Genomic DNA, 23,778 nt, shown 5'->3' with positions numbered 1-23,778 from the left:
GATGTGCAGACAAATTGCATATAAGACCTCGGATTTATAGTAATTTATGACGAAGGGTTTGGATCTCTACGTACCCTTGTATGTGTAGTTTGGTTTTTATTTTATTTTATCCTGTTAGATTAATAACTATGTAAATAACGAAAAAGGAGGGTTGCTTCAGCAAATATCTTATAAAAATGTGGCATTTTGTGCAATCTTCCCAAGTAGAAACATATGAATGATTGACAAATGATAATGAACACTAAGCACAGTAAATAATTGAATTATCCAAAAGAAGAGAAGGATAAAATTCCCCCATCGAGAGGAGATGAACAACATGGCACCCACTTAATGCATTGCCAAAAGAAAAGGTTTAACATTAGAAACTGAAGGAAAAACCAAAACCTGTAACAAAAAATTACTTGTGGTCACCTAAAAAATGATCAAAATACTTTTCCCCCACTTCATCTCTGCATTTCCTTTTTGTCTACCTGTTACATTCCTATTTCCTGTACATATGTCAATAAACAAAACCTGTACTTGGGTGGGGCCCGCTTTCTTTGAAATCCTCGGTTGCCGCCACCGCCGCTATTTACATGCTCAGCCGGAAGCTGGGGTCGAGCACACCTCCAGAGCTGTTCGGAATACTCTAAGCATCACAACACCTTATATGCAAGTATCATGTTTGAGAAGTGCGCTGTGTGCTTCAAGTAAGATCCTTGACCGACGAATGTTGGTCCTCTGGTGGAAGAAGAGCACAGCTGTTGCTGTATTATGATACTCTGCAAAAGAGACAAGGAGAAGAAATTACTAACAATGAAATTTTTTAAGACAGTTGTTCTTTGTCAGACTATGATATGAAGCAGGCATTGGAACCTACTATGGCCAGTGAGAACATCTAGTCCTAAAAGAGATAACTGATCCAGTAAAGATAAAGGGAATTCATACCATAAATATATGTGCTTTAGCACTTTGTGGTGCACCCCTCGGACCCCCCGCAATCCCGAGCCATGCAGCAGCCTTTGAGTTGCAAAATGGCTGCTTCGATGAGCTTGACCATGCATTATGTGGCCTTCTGCCTTATATGGCCTCTAATGTTATTGATGCTTTTGTAAAAACAGACAACACAAATGGTGCTTCTTCTCCAGGTTGGATTGTTGTTGGCACTATAGTGTATCCCTTTGGATATGGCTCCAAGACTAATTCACATGATATCTCTCTTGAGTTGACATAATCTGTTCCCCCAACTGATTCATGCAAGTAAATATTGTATGCAGCACGACGACCGTGGGTCTTGAGTATTCTCATTCCAATATAGAACATTGACGAATCATGACTAGATTGATAGTTCCTGAAACCACTCGTCTTCCTGGAGAAACTCACCCCCTGATAAAAGTGTGTTTAAAAGTGCCATTAGACCAAGCTTTCCAAAATGCACTAGAGATAAACAAATCATTTGGTTTAACATGTACCTGTGTTAGGGTGATAAACACATGAATAGGGAATGAAGCCTCAGGGCCTGTTACTCTAAGCCTGTACTGTGGATTTTGATGCCACGAGTCGTAGTCTTGGCAACCACCAGCACTATACCCTCTCCATTGACCATTGATGGAGTAGCGCATCTCAGGTGGGTAGACACGACAGACATATATGGAGCGAAAATGGATCTGAAAGTCTTGCCAAGACATCCAGAATATCCCATCCTTTGACTGGTAAATGAGAAATCGTCCAATTAGATGCCGAGGAAATTCAATAAGATAGACCGACACTAAATAACTATGACCAACAGAACTGCATCACTTATCAAGCATTCTTCATCACTATAGAAGAAATACCTGAGGCACATGCTTGAGCTTATGTTTCATTCGATCAGTCCATTCAGGTGAAGAGTCAGACCAAGGACCATTCCACTCAACTTCGTTTGCCCATGGATTTCGAATCTGAACAAGCCTGTGACCATCTACTTCTCTCACCTGAATCAACAATATTAACCAGACAAGATAAAGGTACTGAAATTGTTTCTCTTTTTTTCAGAGAAATAATGGAGGGATTGACGTCATGGTTACCTGCAGTATCGAGTAAGCATGGCCTTGTACAATGCCACTGGATGAAATATGTACATCAGAGCCTGATGGACTCCCAGCACCAAGCAGAAAACCTTCTCTCTTAAAATGCAACAATTGAGACCATAATCTTCCGCTTGCTAGATCAATCTGTGCTTGAGCACTCCTCATGTCGATCTCTTCCCCAGCACCTCCAGTGAGATCTACAAGGGCATCTTGTACAAGCCCACCTTCTAACGCCTCATAAGAGCCATGAAGTTTGGCATAAGCTTTCTCCAAGACAGATACCCAGAGCTCGTTCGGTTTCCTACTGGTAGCAAATGCAGGTTTCCCCGGAGACTCGCAAGGAATCCAATCATCAACAACAACTGGGACCCACTCACCCTACAAGAAGCAAATGAGGCTTCCAACAGGAGTACCACATGCATGATGAATAACTGAAGAAATAAATATCATGAAATACTAGTGTACATTCTACACCAAAGGTATGACCTAGTCAGCTATGGCAAAGAGACTTCAAAGTTCAAACTATACAACTTCATTCATTTCCATGGACAGATAACAAAATATAAGCCATAGGAAAAAGGAGAGGACCAATAGGCACTGTATACCCATCTATGACATTCTGATTTGCAAATTACAGCACTTCCTTCGCAAGATCAGCAACACACACAAAATTAATGTAACAACCAATTATGTATCCATTTTCTGCAGACATGTTCCGTGGGAAAACAATGGAAGGTCAATTAGTTCCTTTAGATGGTATTAATTATTACTCTCTTTTCTTGCAACTACACAAGTTCAAATATCCAATTAGTGCACTGTACCAGAATTTGTATTAGCAATCATATGCCTTCATCATGGGTCATGAGCAGGGTTTCGTAATTTTTCCTTCAAGAAAAGTGAAAATAAATTTCATCAAGAATTGCATCCAACTCTACAACGTGATACAACCTTTCTCAAGAAAATTAAAAAAAAATTATCACCAAGCACAGCCTAGTCTCACAAGTAGAGCCATAACATCAGAAGATTACAGAAGAAATAATTTTTTTCCTAGAAATGGGTACTGGAGGAAGCATGATCAATGAAATGGTGGACATGAGGTCAATCTCAATGAAACAAATAGAGCAATGTATATCAGTCATCTAGATTCTAGAAATACTATGATAATTACAGTATAAATGCAGGTAACCTTATAACTCTGGGTTTACAAGTTCCAACATCAACTTCTTGCGTTTAAGGAGTAGGTTACTTTGAAATGTCTCAAATCTGCAAATTCATTTTCAAATTGCAACTTGACATACCTGAATACAAAAGCGAACTGTGTAAATTCCCTCCTCATTGAAATCCGGTGTTATTATAACCTCTGAAATGCGGGACACTTCAGTTAAAACAGCAACTGCACTTAGGAACCAGCAGTCACCTAACCTTCCCTGCAAACGAGTTCATATTAGAGTTCGAAATGCGGAAAACTTTCAAAGTTTATGGTGAAAGAACATTATATAATTTCAATGAAGCTACAACGGAAACACACAGTATACCTGGCAAACATCCGAAGAATTTACAGACCCAGAAAATAAACAGGGTCTAGAGCCTAGACAGCTCTCTTTCACTATGTCAGTCGGCCTCATCCATTCAGAAACAACCTATAGTGGCAAATGGGAGTAACCGTGAATTGGAGATAAACTTTATATTGTATGTTAATGTTTGATAGCAAATTACTGATTAAAAAAGTTAACAAAACACATAGTGCATGCCTGCAGTTTTGAAGGGGGATTTCCTGGATCCAGATATAAAGACCTATCATTAGGAGGGAACTCATGGTCAGTGAAATGTATTTCCCCTCTTGCCAAAAGAGCTTCCTTGACAGCCCTTTCCACAGATAGCATACGCCGATTGATTTCCTCTTGTGTTTCAAACCTAGATTTCCTCAATTTTCTAGTAAAGGAATCTATATCAAGTGCTACTCCTTCGCGTCCTGACCTTCTTTTCCTCCCACTTGAGTATTGCCCATCCCAGTCGACATCCTCCCTATCATACAACTCAACATCTGCTACTTCACTCTCCCAGTCATCCATCTGAAAGACAAAAGAGGGATACCAATGAAAAAACATATTACATATTTGATATCTCTGATACTCAATGTGATTTTGCATGCCACAAAATAAACAACTAAATTTCTAAATTGGGATATCAGGCGTGGTCTATGCAACAATTCTTACATAATGAAAAGGAAAATGAAAAGAATTTAGTTAATTTTCTTTAGTTAAGTGTTTCCTTATTCAAAGATTCATCATGCTTGCCTGTGGAAGCACTGCAACATAGCTTAACAACAGAACTAAGTTAAAGAGTTCTTTAAATGTATATCTCTTAATGTTAATGTATACTACTCAACAAAGTATTATTAAGAAAAATCTTTTGTTTAGCTTCATTAAATTGAATTGGAGTGGAAGTTCTGCATCTCAGCATGCTAAACCATGCAAAATATGTCAATTAAACTGGCATTATATGGATAGCACACCCAAGCTTACCAAGTGTTGGCATAACACGTGCCATATTTACTAGTGACTAGCAAGATAACAAGAGGAAGGCTCTTCCAAAATATTTGAACCACCACGAGTGTTGCCTTATGTTTATACAGACTACATACCACTCATCCAGGAAAAGCAGGAATGAAACCAAGAAGCTAAGCTCATAACTCATAAGGATATTGACAACATACCCTTGAAGGGGAATCACCAACGTGCCAGCCATCTTCATGGAGATCAATAAAGCCATACTCACCCACACTTGTAGAAGTATGAAATGTGGCGATCTCATCTTCTGTCAGGCATCGTCCCCATAGGAAAGCATCCATTATTTGCATTTTGAAGTCAGCACCTTCACTGTCTGACCTGCCAAATGCATCCAAATCTGTTGGTGGCCTAGTACCAACCCATACATCAGTTCCACGTTCCCAAATGCCATTACTCCTTTGGAGAGGTAGCCCGTTATGATAACCATCAAAGCTTCCATCTATGAAGGAAGTTGCCTCACCTAAGTCAGCATCGATAGTAACAGTGACAATATGCCACCTGCAAATCAGTTGGAAATCATAAGAATTTCAAGGAGAGGATCAGAAAAGGACAACCACTGATAGTGTGTTGGTTGATTTGCAATCACAGCTAATAAGGACTGTAGCAACTAGAATTTTGAAACCAATGACCAGCATAAAAATTCTCATGAAATTGAGTACCTTCCATCTGCAATGCATGAAGAACCTATACTCCATTCTTTAGCAACAGTTGTTAGCCTGTCATTTTTAGTGACCAACCGGAGACCAACCTGGCCAGCCTCAATACCTTGCTCTGAACCTGCCACGAGGATTTCCCAACAGACCTTCTTTTGAAATTCAGTTCCTAAAAGACAAACTGGACCAGACTCCGGTTGAATCATGACAGCAATGGAGAAGCTAGCTTTCAAACTTTGACAAAGGCAGGGATCGATCTCTCCACAATGTTTGCCTGTAGCCCTAGGTTCATCATCAAGTATGCACACAGCGCCAAGAATGCCGGTCTGTTAAAAAGCCATGCTAATGGATTTAGAAAGTTTAAATGTAAGACTAAATAAAATAATAATAATCACACATTTAAGCATTAAAATATTCGAACAAGCTGGAGGAGTATTTTAATGAATATTAAAGATGCAAATGTATTACATCTTACAGGCGATTTCTCAAGTTTGAGATTTCCAATTTGCCCTCCATAAATAAAAACCAGAATCACAAAGCGTACGTCTAATATGACCAGATGTCTTTAATAATGCACCTCTGAATTGAAAACGTTTTGTACATCAGGACCTCAGGCATCAACCTAGATGTTTAATTAGTGAAGTTCATGTTTGCACTATGACATGTACAGTAAATACTTTCCAACTGTTTTGACTCCATAATTATGCTTGATATATGTGCCTTCTACATATTAAGATTTACATAGCTCTAGCAGACTTGGTTTTCAACCATGACTTTCCTTCACTAATAGTAGTTCTCAACTTTCTTTCTCACAGCTATCACTAGTATTTTCCTGGTAATGAAGCTCTCTTATCATTTCAATACTGTTATCATATATGACCTTTTGATCTTGACAAATAATATATGCAAGTTCATAGGAAAGCAGAAAAAAGATGGGTGTAAAACAAACCTGCTCAGCTCGACGAGCCAATTGGGCAGTACGTATACGACGAGCGATACTTGAAACCTGCTCCCTTGCAAAAGAGTCACCTAAAGCAGAATCACCCCCAACAGCTCGTACGGCAGCTGCCATAGCTGCAGCCTCCCTGTTTCCTGCATCTGGTATAGAGGATAATAAAGAGGTTTCTATCTCCTTCCATTTACGCTCCTCTTTCTCCAAAAGTGCTTTTCTTCTTTCTTTTCCTTTCCCTTCCTCTTCCCGCCTCTGCATCAAGATCTCCTCTTCCATTTCTTTCTCCCTTATGTAACTATAGAAATCCATGATAGTTTCCACAATGTAGACAAAATAGAAGATGATGAGTATCTTTCACACACAAACCATGAATAACTATTTAAACTTTAAAGAATTAGGGAAACAAAACTCACCTTTCCTGAATTAACTCAAATTGCCTGCGGTCCTCAGGCATCCATTTCTTGATTTCTTTGGCACTTAAATCAGAAAGGCCTATACTGTCAAGAAAAAGTCTAAGGCGGACTTCGTCCTGACATCAAATAAAAGCAGCACACAAAAATATCAGTATCAATAAACTGTAGTAAAGTAGAAGAGAAAATCGGATCTGACGAATAATAAAAGTTCTAATTACTTGTATTTGTTCAGCTTTAGCAGTCAAACCAAGCAAAAGAAGCAAATAACCACCAAACTTGTCCCACATATAGACCCATTCAGTGTCAATTGCCTCTTCTAAGGCTAGAATACGTGCATGTGCACACATTTTTCTCCTGTAATCTAAATCCCTTGAGGCCTCGTGATGGCATGCAAAACCAGTCCCAAGTCTGCGAAGAAAGGAACCTGCAGCAATTTCTTCGTTTCTCAAACGGTCTCTCAGCTTCAAGACATCAGCTCTAGGAAGTACAAAATTTCCAGCCCTATCACGTGTGACAACAGGATCTCCTATTAAAAGAGCAGCTGAACTTGCAGACCTCTGAGGGGCCGAGTAGGTTCCGGATAAAGCATTCCTTGTCTAGATTTCAGAAGAAAATTTAATTAATATAACAATTGTGTACAAGTGGCATTAAGATATACAAAATGTTAAAAAAAAAAAACAAAGTTCACCAGGTGCCCAACAATTTTGGAATAATTTGAAGATGATTCCAGTTTATAAGCACATTGGCAAACATGGATCAAAGTCCATGTTGCTTGCAAACAAGGGCGACTTTGGGTTTTGTAGTGTGCTCATTTTATGTGTAATTCCTACGTTTTAGAGCAATGCACACCTTTTATGTTTAAGGCATTCACTCATCCTAACAAACGTAATGCTTACCTGTACAATACACAGTTAAAACAAAGTAGGCAAAGCAGCATGATTTTGGTCCATACTTGCTAATGTAGTTAACTAATTATAAAGTAGAATTATCTTGCAAATCATTAATCTCGATCATACTAAACTTAAATTTAACAATATAACATGAAAGATCCAATGAGTAATTAATAAAGCAGCAGAAGAGATACAATTACACATACGAAAAAGAAAATAACTCATTTTCAAATACAGCAACAATCTAGACATTGTTTACAAGAACAGTGGTAACCTACAAGTCAATACTATATCAAGTGGATTATCTCAATTTCTCAATGTCGTAGAAGTGAACACAACCGATAAGGGGAGCAAAAACATAGCTTGATAAAGTTGACCAAATGGCGCCTTTAGATAATCCATATTAGACAATGAACAGACCTTGGTGGCAGACCGAGAAATTGCTTGGACAACAGTATCCTTGCTGAGGAAGTGAACAGCATCTTCCATCATCTGATATGATAAAAATACATAGAAAAATAAAGACAAGATAAACAGTTGCAGTCCCAAGTAGAAAAATATAGAATTAGGTTTTTTTTTGTGCAAAAACCACCTAAAATTTCGTATTTACTGTGAAAAACGTTTCTCCATTTTACATATTTGCAACTCTTCCTTATACAGGTCTATTTGCAACTATCAGCCTCGCAGTGAATGTACTTCATTTTACATCAGTCTCAACATGCAAGTTTCAAAACCTCATCTGGACAGGATTGTTACAATCCGAGTCCAAGTGCAAGGTTGAAAAAGTGAGAAGGGTATTATAGTTCAAAAAAATAGAATTTACTCAGTTCCGTATAAGTTAACCAGTGGTGGTTCTTTGAAGTACACCTTAAAAATGAAGTTGATTTGTAAATATACAATGGAGGTGGCTTTTGCAAGACGGTCAAAAACTCAAAATGTTGGTGGTTTATTTGAAAAAAAAAACACATAATTATCTCATTAAGAATTACCACAGTTGACAATGAACCAACCTTTAATGTCAAGCATGGGCGAGAAACAGCAAAACTAAAGGCAACAACCAGAGTAATGGCAGACACAGCAGTTCCAGCAAAAGGAGGGTAAATATTTAGACTGGCAATGACACCCCATCCCTCAGTAGCCAAAGCAATCCCATAGAGAACCAGAAAAGCATGACTGTCAAAAAGAATAATATCAGAGTTTATCCTCCGGGAACATAAGAAGAAATGCAATAGGAAAAAGGACCATTATGACCATATCAAATTCATGAGTCATATACAAAAACCATGCACACAAAGGCAGAGGGTTTCACCAACAATACCTGACATTTTTTGCACAGTCTGCATGAGCATCGTACACATATACTGGCAAAACCCTCGGAGAATACACAACAATAGGTGGTGAAAGAAGCACCTGAGAGACGGAAAACTTTCTTCATCACATGATGGTGACACAGATCATCAAAGAACAACAACGTGACGACAATAAGACTGTAAGGAAACAAGATGATCTAGCTAAAGAAATTATATTCCTTTGGTTCTTGACAATAAGTATAACTTACAGTCAATGCCCTTCCTGCCAGAAGAAAGAGAAATGAAAAGTACCCAACTGATGCACCAAAAAAGGGTTTGCCTGCAACCATTTTTAATTTTGAACATGAATATATAAAACATTAAATTTTAGTTTAGAATAGGATGGAGAGAGAGAGCTAGTTTAGAAAAGAAGTAACCACCTTCAAATAGGCCCAATAGAAATGCAGCCAAGGCAAGAAGAAAAGCAAGAAAGGAAACTAGTAACATTTGAGCTCTCGTCAAATAGAAATTATTTGAAGCCCAGTAGTGAATAACACAGATGGCAAACACCAGAAGGAGAATAACCAAGAGAAATGCCACACCAACCTGTCAAAAATTGATAAACGGACATCATTATGTCAATTCTAGGACCAGAATATGCATTAATGAAAGCTATACTAAGATAATAATGTTTACGGGTCACTTACAGTCCAAGGTCTAACAATAGTTATAATTGCAGAAATTGCACCAAACAATAGCACAATGCCAATGCCAACAAAGACAAAAACTCCATGAGAGAGTTTCCAGTCATCATCTTTCCTGCAAACAATATCATATAACATATAAACAGAGCCACGAATGCAACTTATATGTAGATTTTTCAAAAGAAGAGTCCCTTGCTAACCATTTATATAACCCAGTAAAGAGAGAGAAAATTGCAGGAATGCAGATCAAGGGAAGTAAAGCAGCAAGAAAGTCGGCCTTCAGTGGAACTTTGTCCTCTCGAGAATTCACTACACCCCAATATGATGCGCCGCAAAAAGAAACAAGAACAACTGCAGCATAGAACCAAGATATAATAAAGTTATTCATTATGACATTTCATAAAAAGTACATCTGCTTCATAGGGGACTAGAATCACTTTATTGAAAACTCGCAAAAGAGTTCAAGTAGGACTTACTAGCAAAGAGAGCAACACATATAGCTGATGAAAGTGAAAACCGATATGTATTAAACCATGCCACAATGGGCAACACAGCAGTAAACAGCAAAGCAATTGCTGAAGTTAGTGCCCAGCCAAGATACATGGATGATGCATAAGGAGAGTAGGAGCTCTTATTATCACCATTCCATCCCCTGTAGCCTAAATCATCTAAAGGTTTTGCTGATACTATTGCACCAAGAGCAATAACTGATCCAGCAAATACTGACATGCTGAGAGCAAGGAGAATCCGCTGATAAAAACACAGGAACATACATCAATACAAGATAAAATTTGGCATTTAAAAACTTGCATTGGCGTCACAGAACATTATTTATATTTATTTCATCCTAATAATCAGACAATGACCTAAAAAACATACATAAAATCTTAAATGGAGAAAAGGAATCCAGTTCCTCACACAGGGAAACAAAACATAGGCTAATCAGATAATGGCAAGACATCTCAGCATCAGCAACAGCAAGATTGAGAGGGCGAAGTTTAACTCTACAAGATACAGAAAATACAAGTTGAATAACAAACATCACCTATACATTAGAAGTTTGTAGATATTACATGAAATAGAGAATATAAAATTCTTCTCTTACCATAAATCTGATCAATATATTCAGACAACTAAAACAACCTTGAAAAATGGTTCATAGAAACACAATTTTTCTCAACGACACTTTTACAAGAAACGTAAAAGTAGGTGTCAAAAGTACCACTCGTTGTAATCTTGCCTTTTCTGATACCGTTGTTGTGTGCAAATTCTATTCAAAACTGGAAAAGAGTTATTACAAAGTAATTTTGGAAAGAACATGCCAACCCCTCGGGTTCATTGATGTTTAAGGATCCCCTTGCCCTTGTTTTCCTTTTTTTCTTAAATGATGCACTCAAATTAGGGTCAGAAGTTTCTACCATAGTTCTAGATGGATATCGAATGATCTAATCAAGGAATATAACGATGGTGCAGCCACCTGCACGATCCACCCTGCAGGGTGTTCCACTTTCAGCAGACCATCACTGAAGTGTAAATCAGGGTGGCAGATAACCTCAGTGGCCAAGGTTGAACACTTCCTTTTGATGTAGTGTGGATCAACTAGCCATGTGCTGACTAACATGACTATCCATGGGACTGAGTTAAAGTCTTCAATGCACTCTTTCAAGACATCAGAGCATTTAAGGGATTCAATTCGTTTTTATGAAGGTTGATTCTCATATCCATTCAGGTTTGGGCTGCCACCAGTGGCACAATCCTAGTTTGGTATTAAACCTGTAACTACTTGTACTACAGAGGAGTTGGAGAGTTTTACCATAAACTTCTTTCTCTTTTATTGATATCAATTGCGCCTTAATGGAGAGTAGTCCAGGAGAGTACACTGTGATGGCCAGCAACCAAAGTGTGCCGATTGGCAAGCAATGTGGCACGACCCAAGATAACTCACTTATCTTATTTTACTCCCATATATCTCCCCTCCCTTCTGCTCAATACACCTGACATCAGAGCTCCCTATTTTCTTTGTCATCTACTAAATGGAAGAAATACTTTACCATAATGTACATTCCTCGTCCTACTGAGTATATAGATATAATCCTCTTTTCCAATAGATCCTCTTTCAAGTGCTTATCATATATTTAATAATTTTCCACTGATATATGGCAATCCTTTTACAATCACAGATCTAGTATAGCTCAAGAGCATTTCGAGCTGCTTAAATCAGCAAAACAATATCATTGGGGTTTTTGCTCTTCTTTCTCCCACCTGCGTTCTTGGTTTCCATGTTCATCACATCATTCATCTAGGATTCAGTTGATACATAGAAATGTAATAAATAATCCGTAAAGATTATTTACAGATTGATGCAGCTATTGTGAGCAAGCGTAGTCCATATATTACCCCTTATCTGTGTCTCTTGCACCTCGCCAACACAAATAATATCACCGAACTCACTCATACTATTTTTTGTTCAATTAAAGAGTCCTAACGCAAAACCTAGACAGCAGCAAGGTCCAACAGCAGAGCACATTTGATGACAAGGGCACTAGTATGGCAATACACTTCCTTTTGCCAAGAAAGACGATCACAATGACCCCTTCTTCATACATCTTAATGATAAAATAAAGTTGGGTGCCACCACAGGAAAAAAGAGTGCTAAAAACAGAAAACAAAGTCAATGAAAGAAGCACGGCCTGCATTTATCAGACTGTAAGAAGGAAATGCCATGCGGCGGTGTGGGAGGGGATATGGCATATGGATGGACATTCTGATTAAGGATGCTTATTGATACAATTATTGTTTATAATGCCTGAAGTTCAATAATAGACTAGATCAAAGGAGTTCAAGTTTAAAGTCTTACCTCCTTTACCCCAGGAGTTTGCTGAATGTTTCCATGACTTTCAAGCTCCCCCGGTGAAACCCAGAAGCGGTAGCCATTACAAACCCATATCGGAATGGCAAAAGAAAGGCAAACCACCATAAGTGGGACTACCAAAGCCAAACCCAGTATAACTGATGATTTGCTACATGATCATATGGTTCATACATAGAGGCACATGACATGCAAAAAAGTGACAAGATTAGTACAGATATCACTAATGCACATAAATATATATATGGCCAACGAGTGAACACTTACTAATGCAAAGAAACAGTGTGCATACAACATATCTCTACTAACAGAGCTTTTGACCTACGCATAATACCAGCACAACAAAAGATGCTTGTTCAGAAAGAAAGAGGACCAAAAGATGCTTACATTTTGCCACATAATTTCTTGAAAACAGTTAGAGAGAAATTTCAGAATTCTTCTCTTGGAAGTTGATGCTATACATTTTCAGAAAGACAAGATAACTCACATCTACAGCAACCTTATTGTAAACGCATCAATTCCATTCTCCAAATACATTTATGGATGTACAAAGTAACAAAATCCTAGACTTCTTGACCAGATTAAGGACCTTTGGGAAGACATATAACAATATTCCAGTACTTCATTGCGCCATGAATTAACTAGAAATTTTAGCGTTTAAGTTTCAAGCACTTAATGATCATCTTTTAACTTAAAAACGTTAAGGAGAGTAGCCAATGAAGAATTATTGCCCCAACAATTGTTTTGTCTGGTTACTGGCAAAAATGTGTGTTCTGAATGTGTTTTCAGAGACTGAAAGTTGCATAAAAGGAAATTGACTAAGATGAGATACCAGAGAATAATTTTATATATTGGATCTCAGGAAAATAGAAGTGGCTGTTGGAAACATGAAAGATAGACCTAGTTGAGAGATTATTCCCTTTGTGGCATGAATGTTGTTCTTTTCTTTTCTACTATTGCTTCAAATCTTCCTTCAAATTTAAATTTTTCATTGACTACAATATCATACCATTCTGCAAAAGCAACCAGGTCACACCCTTATAGTCAGAACTCTTACCAAAGACAACACAGCTGTATGTCTTTCAAAATTATGTAAAGGAAGAAACTACTGAAAATCATGCTAGAGTTAGACTTTGGTAGACAATGTACATGGAGCAACTTCTGTTTACTTCTTTTATAAAAAAAAATTGTTTTCTTCAAAGAATAATGAAAGGAAACCAAAATCTGTAGTATGAAAGTAAGAAGATATCATACCTTAGGAAAGATAGAAGCAAACCAACACAAGTACTCAAAAGCCATGCGATGAAACCGTACTGAAAAGCATAAAGCCAAGTCAGATACATGAGAATATGACAAACCAATTACATGCAATATGTATAGCAACTATAAGTACACTGGCCTGTGTATTTTATGAACATTGAAGCAAGCACACATAACACAAAATTCAGCCAGCAAGAATAAACATGAACTACAGAAGATTTCAGGACAATTGAGGCCTTTTAGGGGCCTATAGTAAAGTTTCTCACTTGTTGGCTTGGCACAGTACCGCTTATATAAAATTCACCTACACCATAAACTTTAACAAGTTTCTTCTTCCTCTTGGCTACAGAATATAGGTATCAAAGAGAAACTGTTCAGACATGCAAAAGGTCCTTTTTCCTCCACTTAGACTAAGACAACAAGTTTCCAAACCATCTTCTCTTTGCCATTCATCATTGTACCATTTCATAATATGCTATCTACATCCATATTGACTTGGTGTGAAAATAAGGTTTGCCTCTTGCATCAAAGCAGTCATGGAAACAGCCTATTAAGTAATGAAACTGTGCAAATCTTGCCCACCCTAGACTACACATTTTGGCAAGGCCCTGTGCAGTGCGCACCACTATGCTCTCTTTTAGAAGCCAGAAAGAAGTAGAATCACAATTATAGTCCCAAAAGATACAAACAAGGAAAAGTTGCCCAATGTGCAAGATGTCGTAAGATGAAATACAAACTCATATACAAGAATATAATATATATGTATGTAATTGTGTGTGGAGCAGTATAACAATTAGAGTTTCACAGCTTCATTATTGATGTCAAAATATGGCCGACACTCTGAGAACAAAAGAGTAAAATTGGATAAATTGAATAATATTATCATAATACATGAGAATTCTGTATCCACTGATAAGCAAGAACTAACATTTAAGCATTTAATGAAAATTTACCAACAATGATACCCGATATAAGGTTTATGCAAAACATCTTCTAGAAGTTTGAACTAAATAGGCATAAATACAAACAAGAAGATATCTACTAGAGGCTCAAACTAAAAGACTTATCCTATTAATCACGTTTCCAGTGAAAGACACTGTTTCTTTTTTTCGATTTTCTTTCAAAATGAATGGCATTTTCAGTTCAATGACCATAAGGTGCATCTTTATAAGTCAACTGTTTTGACTTTTTCAAGGTTTAAGTACATGCCATCTGTTATTAGAGCATCATCACTCTGTAGGCCATACTAAAATGTAAATGAAAGAATGAAAATTTTAAAGAGGAGTGTTCTACCTTCAAATAAAGCAGTATGAAAGACACAGTCAATACTAAAACATCCTTTTTCAAAAAAGAAAATACTAAAACAAAAGAATTAGTTATGTATCATATCAAAGAGTTTTCAAGATTGTGGAGATCACCTTGCGGGGTCTGGATGTCATGGCCATTTCTTCTGCACGGAGAGACCACAGGAATGCCATAATGGAACAGACAACAGGGGACAAAAGAAGTACAGAGAAACCAAATTCAAACTGCAAATTCCAAAAACAAAAGAGAGTAGATAAGAGCAAATATATTTTTTGTTCATTTGAAAAGTTTGTCATTCAATTTCAAATACTAGTTTTAAAGACATCAAATACAACTGGCTTCACCTGCTCATGTGTTGCATTGATCACTTTAACTGGTTTTGGACGAAAAATAGCCACAATTACAGTCTCTATGATGAAAAGTAAACTAAAAAGGACCCAAGCACGTTCTGGGGTGCCGGCTATCTGATATAATATAAGCCTAGAAAGATTCAACCATTTTTCCAACCCTTGGCGTCTAAGTTCTTCTGACAGAGATATTTGATTCGGAATATTGGTATCCATTCTATCTGAATCAGTGGCAGCAACATCTGTAGCCCCTTGATGATCTCTATCTGCATCTAAACTGCTTCTCTGCAGCAATGCTAAAATCCTAGGATCCAAACCCTTCTCTTGCAACATGAATGCAAAATTTGGATCGAGACCTTTATCTTGAAGTAGATTAACCAACTCGTGATCTTGTTGCCCAACTTTTCTTTTTAACATAGATATGATCCTCGGATCATTCAGTCTATCCTGGAAAACAGCAGCTAAATTCAAGTCCAGCAGTTGCTGATTAGTTGAATTACCACCTGATCCACTTGACTCACAACCTTGACTTTCCAAACCACTGCTTGTACAAATGACATGTGAAGTGCTCACATCCAAATGCCGATCATCAGATGTTACGACCATTTCAGACTCCTGAACAACGGAACGGCATGAATTGCTACGGAACACTAAACTTGCCCGTGCACTGTCGACATTCTTGTCACCGCTAACACCTTCTTGGCAACTATTGGAACGACCAAAAAGCACATTATTCCAGTTAATACCATCACTCACACAGTGTGAGTTACTTCTGCACATAGCATCAATAGCATTGCCATGTTGACCTGCTTCAACACTACTGCTAGTACGTTTCACACTCGAACCACAACCTTCGGACGAGCTTGAGGAACCACTTTGCCCTTTCCTCCGAAATGCTTCTCGCAATCTTATTACTGTACTTCTTAAAGCATCTCTCCTTGCAACTGAAGGACTTGAAACAGACATGCGACGTGATACTGCAGCAGCTAACAGCACAGATGCAACAAATGCATAACTAATGCAATGTCCAAGGTACCTGATGTGAAATAGTTCAAAGTAAATATCAGCATGGAAGTTACTAAAGTGAGATGTTTCTGAATATATTCAAGTTAATATGAAGGTGTATATAAACCAGTAGTGCACTCCAAAGCATATCAGAAAAATCCTGGATATTCCGGCCACAGATAGCGCTGCAACTCGACTTTTAAGTATCTTAAACCCAAATAAACATGACCCAATGTTCCAGTCTGCAAAAAGTGAGACAGAGGGTAGACTCAAGAGATGAATATTTAGAAATAAAATAATTAAGCAAAAGATGCCCAAGATAATTACCAAGAATAGTAACAGTAAATGATGTTATTGCCCCTAACCAATGTGCTTCTTTTGAGGTCAAACCATACAAAATAGAGTACATAACAAGTACTAGCACTGAACCAAGGTAGAGAATTCCCTGATGTAAGGCCCTGCACCAGAAATCATAATTAAATGGCAGGAGTAGTGATTAAAGAATGAAAAAAAGGGAACCAAGCAAACTTAAGAGGTTCCATGAGAGACATAAGTAAAACCTCAACGAATATAGTAGACAGGTTACAAGAATTTTTTAATGAGAAGAAAAAAAACTGAAGGGAAGAGATGTACAGCATCCACTTGCCTATGGGATTTTCTCATATATAACTCATTTGGGTCTGGAGGATCAGGTAAGCAGGCAACAGGACCCACTTCAATACAGTCTGAATATGCAAATTTATATGACCTCCGCACATATTCATCAACATCAAATCCAGTTCCTGAAACATAAATGAAAAAAAAAGCACATTAAGTAGTGGTAGTTTCCAATCCTCCCCTGCAATAATGTGGCACTAGGAAACGAAAATTAAGATTCCATCTAGTAAAGTGGATAATAAAAGCAAATACCATTAAAGACCATCTTGCAAATAAAGAGCATGTTGATAGCTAATGCTATCACAGACAGACCAAAGAAAAATCCAGATGATGAATAACGCTCGGAGGCAGTTGCGCCTGTTGTAACATAAACAGCACAAAGCTCGTATGCACAAAGTAGAGCAACTGCCAGGAGAAGAAGATAAGCAACTGCCCCTGCAGTAAGGATCGAAACTAATTAGTGAAGCAAGAAAAGCATTAATAAAAACAATCAATATAACAAGATAAATAAAATATTTTGCAAAAGAAAATTCAGTACATGGTTCCTCTAAAAATCATATATGTCTCCGTATAATTATAACAACAATATTTTCATGATATGAAGCCACTTAGATACTCTTCCTGCAATGGTTACTGCACATGTAATCAGTCTGAGTGGCATCCAAAGAAGGTAAGTGACTAAGAGGCAGAATTAGCATGCATAGATTTCACAACAGTTCTTGATGCTTACTATCATGAGGTTTTAGTGAAGTGGATGATTTAAGTTTGAGATCTCATGAAGGCACAACATTAGGCAAGTCCTTGACGATTGTAAGACTTAAAAGAATTATGTACATCTAAATTACAATTACCAATCTATATAGTTAACTTAGTAATGGTAATAATCACAAATCTAGAGGCCCTAAGTACATGCAAGCATTAAGGAAGCATAATGGATAAGTAGACTACAGAGAAAATGGTCAAGTATATAGTGAAATATCAGTACATCAGTTCACATTAGATAATAGCGAGTACCCTATAATATTAAAATTGCCAATATAAAACTAAATAACTAGTGCAGACGATACTAACAAGAGAGGGCAGAGCTATGTCCATTTTCTCTAATATTAGGCCAGAAGGATAGAGGTGTCACAGCTCACAAGTATCATCATCTAATATCATCATTCACACCAGTGAAAAGATACCAAGATGTGGCATTCTGTAGAGTGAGAAAAATTGAAAACTGAAAATTTTCTGTTTCATTTTTGGTACTCAGAGGAGAAGCTAATGGCATGGCTAGTGCCACCCAGCATATCAGTGTCATTGTCCACCGTTGTCTCCCTCTCACTGTAGCTTAGTTGTACTCCTCCCCCATTCTTTTCCTTCCCCATTCAACCCCTCTTTTCCATCTTTTTGGCTCCGTGCAGTACAATGGAAAATAGAGCTTTCTTGTCAGAATAAGAATCCTCATCCAAATATAGGCCTTTGTAGAAGGATAAAAACCACTGGCGCACACTATTGTGAACTACCCACAATGAGCAATGAAAATCAAAGTTCCATAAAATCAAGAAAAATAAAAGATGCAACCAGAAAGGTTGACGATATTACAAGATTAACATAACAAAGCAGAAAAACTCGAAAACACGGGATTGTCTGGAAAATTAAAAAGAAAAAGTTGATATATCTAATTAAAAGAAGGGATATACTTACTCGAGCTTTGCCATTGTGTCCTCCACCAAAGCATTATAGAGTAGAAAGCCAGTAACAGAGCCACGCCAGCCATCATTACAGCTAACCCAATTATATTCTTATCCAAAAGTGCAATAAGAATGCTTCCCCAGGCTATAAGAACTGCAATAGGCGAAAGGACAATCACCCAGGCAAACAAACATAGAAAACTGCATATTGCACTTAACTGCGGTCCTTGTACAATTTCCGGCCATTTTCTTGCATATATCCAACTGAATCATAAAAAAAGGAAGCATGTGATAAGAACTTAGTGGAAACAAAAAAAAAAACCAAGTTCAACAAACAATAGTTCCGTGTCACATGAAATAGATATCCAAAAGAACAGGCAAAAAATCTGCTCTCATAAGAACAAAATGTGAATGTCTCCTATTCCACTATTAATCAATACTTTATAATATAATCACGATAAAAGGGATGTAAGTTAAATGCTGGACCAAACCATAACCAATCATTACCAATAAAACGAGTGATGCACCAAAAGTTTAACAAGATAACCCTGCTAAGATGTAATTAACACAACGCTACCTACCTAAATATCCTCCATGGCCGCCAATTAACAGCCCATAGAATCCAAACACTGAGAGGACTCAGGATGGAGAAAAGGGCGCCGCAGATACTGCACGCAAGAACTACCCGATGGTGCTCGTCCCCTTCCATTCCTCCTGCCTCCCACTGATTCAACCTCAAACCATGGGAACAGCACCAGAAACCTACAAAAGAACACCCAAAAAAATCAAACTTTTACCCCCAAAAAGAGGGAAGGCAAACAAAACCATCTAAAATCAAGAAATATCCGGTGCCCAGATAACATGGGAGCCCATTTTTGAGATACCCACAAAAATCCAGGGCCCAAAACCCGCAATTTCAACTGTTCCCCCCAATCCGGAGCACCCAAGACGCCACATTTCGTTCACTGTACCCTATATTCTCCTCAAAGAAATCCCAAAAACCACATCCAAGAGCCCTCCTTGTGTGCAGATCTAGCATAAGAAGCTCGGGCGCCAGAAGCCTCACCGAGATCCTGATCTTTCCGAGAAACCCTAAAATGGGCTACGCACAGAGACCCAGAGACGCAGACAGACGGAGAAGAAGGGCGAAAGATCGTACCTTTGAGCTCTTAGGCCTCGATTGCTTCACCTCTGAAACCCTAGAAATCAAGAAGAAAGGGGAAGGAGACGGCTATAGAGAGAACGAGAGAGAGAGAGAGGAGTCAGTGGGAAAAGAAAAGAGTGTGACGTTTGTCAACTTCTATATGCTGACTAAAAACGAATAAAGAAAAGGACTTAAAAAATAAAATAAAAAGATAAACAAAAAGCTCAAATCTCTTTCTCTATCTTGATTCTTGGATCCTTTCTTTACTTGGCTCAAATTAACCTTGTCGACAAAATTATATTTACTTCAATAAATTCAGCCTCCTTATAAATTTATTTTATCCAAATAATTTAACTCTTCAATTTAATACTAACAGAGTTTCTATTTTAAACCCCTCAATCACCTTTATAGTCTTAATAAATAAAAAAATTAAAAAACTCAGCATTTATTAATCTCATATGAAGTCTTATTTGTATTAAAAATAAGTAAGCATTGCAATTAGATAAACTAAAGAGAGATATTAATTTTTTCACTACTTCTCTCTTCTTCTTTTTCACATATTCTTATATTTGTATGTATTTCTGCGGGACGCTATGAGAAAGATAAAATGACGAACAATTTAACATTTTAGGTAATAAGTTTGGAGGATACATATTGGTAGGAAATGATCGTATAAATTTTATTAATCTATGTTTTCCTCTTTTAAGTCTCAATAGGATGTCATATGTTGAACAAATAATAAGTCTAACTCCAATACACTAGAGATTTAGATTAATGGGATCCATAATGACTACTGAATCCATTCAAGAAACTCTAATCATCTGGTGGTGTGCACTGAGCATAGTCTTTATAGTCTATGTCAAGGTGTGATACATATTGTGGATGGTTGATAGATCAACCATACCTTCTAAGCTTTTGGACTGATTGATTCCTATTCACATAATAAGACAAGATGAGGTGTGGAGGAGAATTTTATTAGTGTATGTACATGCTACACATGAGGGGGTGTGAATGTGATAAAAGAATGTCAAGAGATTGTTGAAATTATAACACCTTAATCTTTGGGATCAGTTTAGTTCTTTCATGTTTAAAAAATAATAATTCATAATAATGTATTGATTTTGTCATTAATCTTCTCCGAATCATAGGAACTAATTCATTATTCGTTTTTGTCCCGGTCTTCTTCTTTAAGTCCTGCATTAGTGAGTCGCCTAGTTAATTAGCAGTTTTAGAATATGCAGATAATTTCAATCTCATGCAAAATAGCAAGAGATTTTTTTTTAAGAATCTTTAAATCAAAGAGATTATGTTAAACTCAGATACAAATTAAGATACGGAGTTGAGATGAATATGGAAATAAAAAGTTGGAGAAATCATATTCTACCTACTACACTATATGTGATTAGGACTAAATTGACACAAACAAAACTATAGTGGGATGATTAGAGATAAAATAATATTGATCGGATATCATACGACAAAGATATATCAAAATTATTAAAAATATATACTTTTTTCATCATATTTTATTATTTAAAATCTAATCAATATTATTTTAGATACATCAAAAGGCTTATGACTTTATTTCTAATGAGTATCTTCAAATTTGACTTGTATTTAATCAGATATGAAAGAAAAAAAATAACTATTATATTTTATTATAGACCACAAGGGGGTAAAGTGACACTATAAACGGGTGAAGTAAATTTAGATCTAACTACATAGGGATAAAATGTCATTTACACAGATCGGATCTTAAAGATGATATCCGAGTCTCGAACCCATTGTAAACCCTAATCCTTAAACAAAGCAAAGGATTTACATAGGATAAATCCAGCCCAAAGCCCAAAAAAAGCCCATTAACAAGAAGAGATTGAGAGGTCCCACTAAGGTTTTTCTAGTGCTTGCATAATTATGGATGTCATCTTAATGCAGGGCTATCATGAACCTTCCCATGTTATGTATTCTTTGAATCAAAAGCTCAAATCCAGGCAGACACCTAGTCCAATATCTTCCAAAGAAACCTAAACCCTAATGTGAGATGACTTCCAAAGCTAGTATACTGCCCAATGGTTTTGATGGGCCATAATAAGAGAATGGACCACCACTGGAAGTTGACACTATTTAGCTAATAGGAAGCATCACTTTTGATTGCTTGAGGATATACTTTAACAAAAGAGTTAAAAGACCCAATTTTGAAAAATTGAACTTGTTAGTTGCCAAAGTCACACTTGCACTAGAAAATAAGTTAAAATTTTGCTTTGAGTTTATGAACTTCTAAATTAGTTTAGTAATTAAATTTATTTTTAAAAAAATTAAGATTAAGATATGACTAATTAATCGAATTTGGGGCTCAGTCTTAAACTAAACAAACCGTAAAAAATAAATCAATATATATTTTCACAATCTGATATGATTACTTTGATTTTGGCAGGACCCAACACATTAAGGGTTTTAAATTTGATAGAATTAGGTAACAAATCAAACCCAAATTAAATTAGTACATTGTGGGAGATCTAGAAGATGAGCATATCATCCTAGGTAGGAGGTCAAGTACACCTTCATCAAAACCCTTGCAGCCACCTAACTATGCATCTAGACAAACATCACAGAGTGGTTAGGTGAGAAAGTTTGGAAGATGTTTCATGTGATGAATCATATGCTCATATGCCCAACAACAGAGGGCACATAAAGTTATTATCCACTTTGTACAACTAAAAATTAATTAGGTCTTATTTGCTTTTGAGTTTAAAATTTTCTTAACTGCTTCAGAGACCCCTAATCTAATTAAGTGACCAAACATCTTTTTATTGTTTTCACCATCTAATTAAGTTTACTTTTCAAAAAATAAAGACTAATAAATTAATTACAGATTTAGCATATAAATGTATATATTTTTTGTCTAATTGATGCTCATTTTATTATAATAAAGTACACATATTAGAGTCTATTATTGTAAATAAAAAAACTTAATATAATTAAATTATAAAAGCCCCTTGTTGTCCCTATGATAAAAAAGAAAAGAAAAGAAGATTATTACATTGGAGGAGGGGACCATAGACAATGGACCACATTTCATAAGAACTATGTCAATCTTTTTGTTAGGTTAGGAATAGTAGGTCTAAGATCCATGGTTCCTTGTAAGGTGGCCAGAAATTTGTAGGCCATTTTAGGTGCTAAAAATTATTGATGTTTTTTTTTGTTGACATATTTGTAATTAAAATTGCTAATAACCACTTATATGTCTCACCCTTGCGACGGTTATCATTTTGTTTTCTCTAAGTAAGTAAGGGTACGACAACTATCAAAATTTCAAACATTATTCATTAATAATTTAACAAAAATATGAAACCAATAATTAAGGGTATTAATTTTTTATACGATTCGATTCATATTAGCTTAATGGGTTCATGGGAATGAGCATATTTATCTAGTTGAGTAAGTATAATTAATAAATTAATTTTTACTAGGGCGCATTCAAACGCAAGGACTGTGTTCGAACGGGATAGCTCGAATGTCTACATCACGTTTCACATCGATGGAGGACAGAATTGGCACGTTCTAACGGAAATGGGCACGTTCGAATGCGGCCTTTCGAACGCCTACATCACGTTCATATTGACAGAAAACGAAAATTCCGCGTTCGAACGCAATCGGGCGCGTTCGAAAGCACCGCAGCGGAAGTGTAGATTAAGTTAGGGATTGTTAAGGTTGTTTGGAGTATTTTTATGTTAATTAAGGAGTTCTTAGGGTGAGCCTTTATATATATATGTAGAGGAAACCCTAATTAAGGAGGATATTGTTATTGGAATTAGCTTTAGCCTTATCTCCTTCTCTTTTGACTCTAGCCATTGCTGCCTTCTCCAACCTTCCTTCTTCCAGCCCAAGTTTTTGGTCGGCTTCTTCCAGCCTCTAACCTTTATCTTCCACAATAACTTCTCCCCCTTCATATCACAAACTAACCATAACATCCATATAATTATTGGAGGGCTATCA

General features: G+C 36.8%; 1 protein-coding gene across 1 annotated transcript; it reads right to left on the bottom strand.

The window, feature by feature from the left end:
- Positions 1 to 308: 308 nt before the first annotated feature.
- On the bottom strand, positions 309 to 19,926 carry LOC140768353 (calpain-type cysteine protease ADL1). The gene is made up of 32 exons (XM_073108605.1): positions 19,798 to 19,926; positions 19,220 to 19,400; positions 18,652 to 18,902; positions 17,215 to 17,397; positions 16,952 to 17,087; positions 16,633 to 16,763; positions 16,433 to 16,547; positions 15,298 to 16,336; positions 15,067 to 15,177; positions 13,643 to 13,701; positions 12,377 to 12,539; positions 9,996 to 10,269; positions 9,720 to 9,870; positions 9,523 to 9,634; positions 9,256 to 9,421; positions 9,085 to 9,155; positions 8,845 to 8,936; positions 8,537 to 8,699; positions 7,947 to 8,018; positions 6,855 to 7,232; positions 6,637 to 6,752; positions 6,221 to 6,518; positions 5,278 to 5,597; positions 4,765 to 5,116; positions 3,800 to 4,120; positions 3,584 to 3,688; positions 3,347 to 3,475; positions 2,046 to 2,426; positions 1,815 to 1,952; positions 1,452 to 1,688; positions 928 to 1,365; positions 309 to 761 (listed from the first exon to the last, which is right to left on the bottom strand). Exons 2-31 carry the CDS (start codon positions 19,345 to 19,347, stop codon positions 1,060 to 1,062), a joined length of 6,498 nt encoding a protein of 2,165 aa, XP_072964706.1. The 5' UTR covers positions 19,348 to 19,400; positions 19,798 to 19,926; the 3' UTR covers positions 309 to 761; positions 928 to 1,059.
- Between the last annotated feature and the right edge of the window lie 3,852 nt (positions 19,927 to 23,778).

Source organism: Typha angustifolia, chromosome 10 (assembly GCF_048772165.1).
Source record: "Typha angustifolia cultivar Huaian chromosome 10, ASM4877216v1, whole genome shotgun sequence".
Lineage (NCBI taxonomy): Eukaryota > Viridiplantae > Streptophyta > Magnoliopsida > Poales > Typhaceae > Typha > Typha angustifolia.
This window is presented reverse-complemented; position numbering and strand designations above follow the sequence as displayed.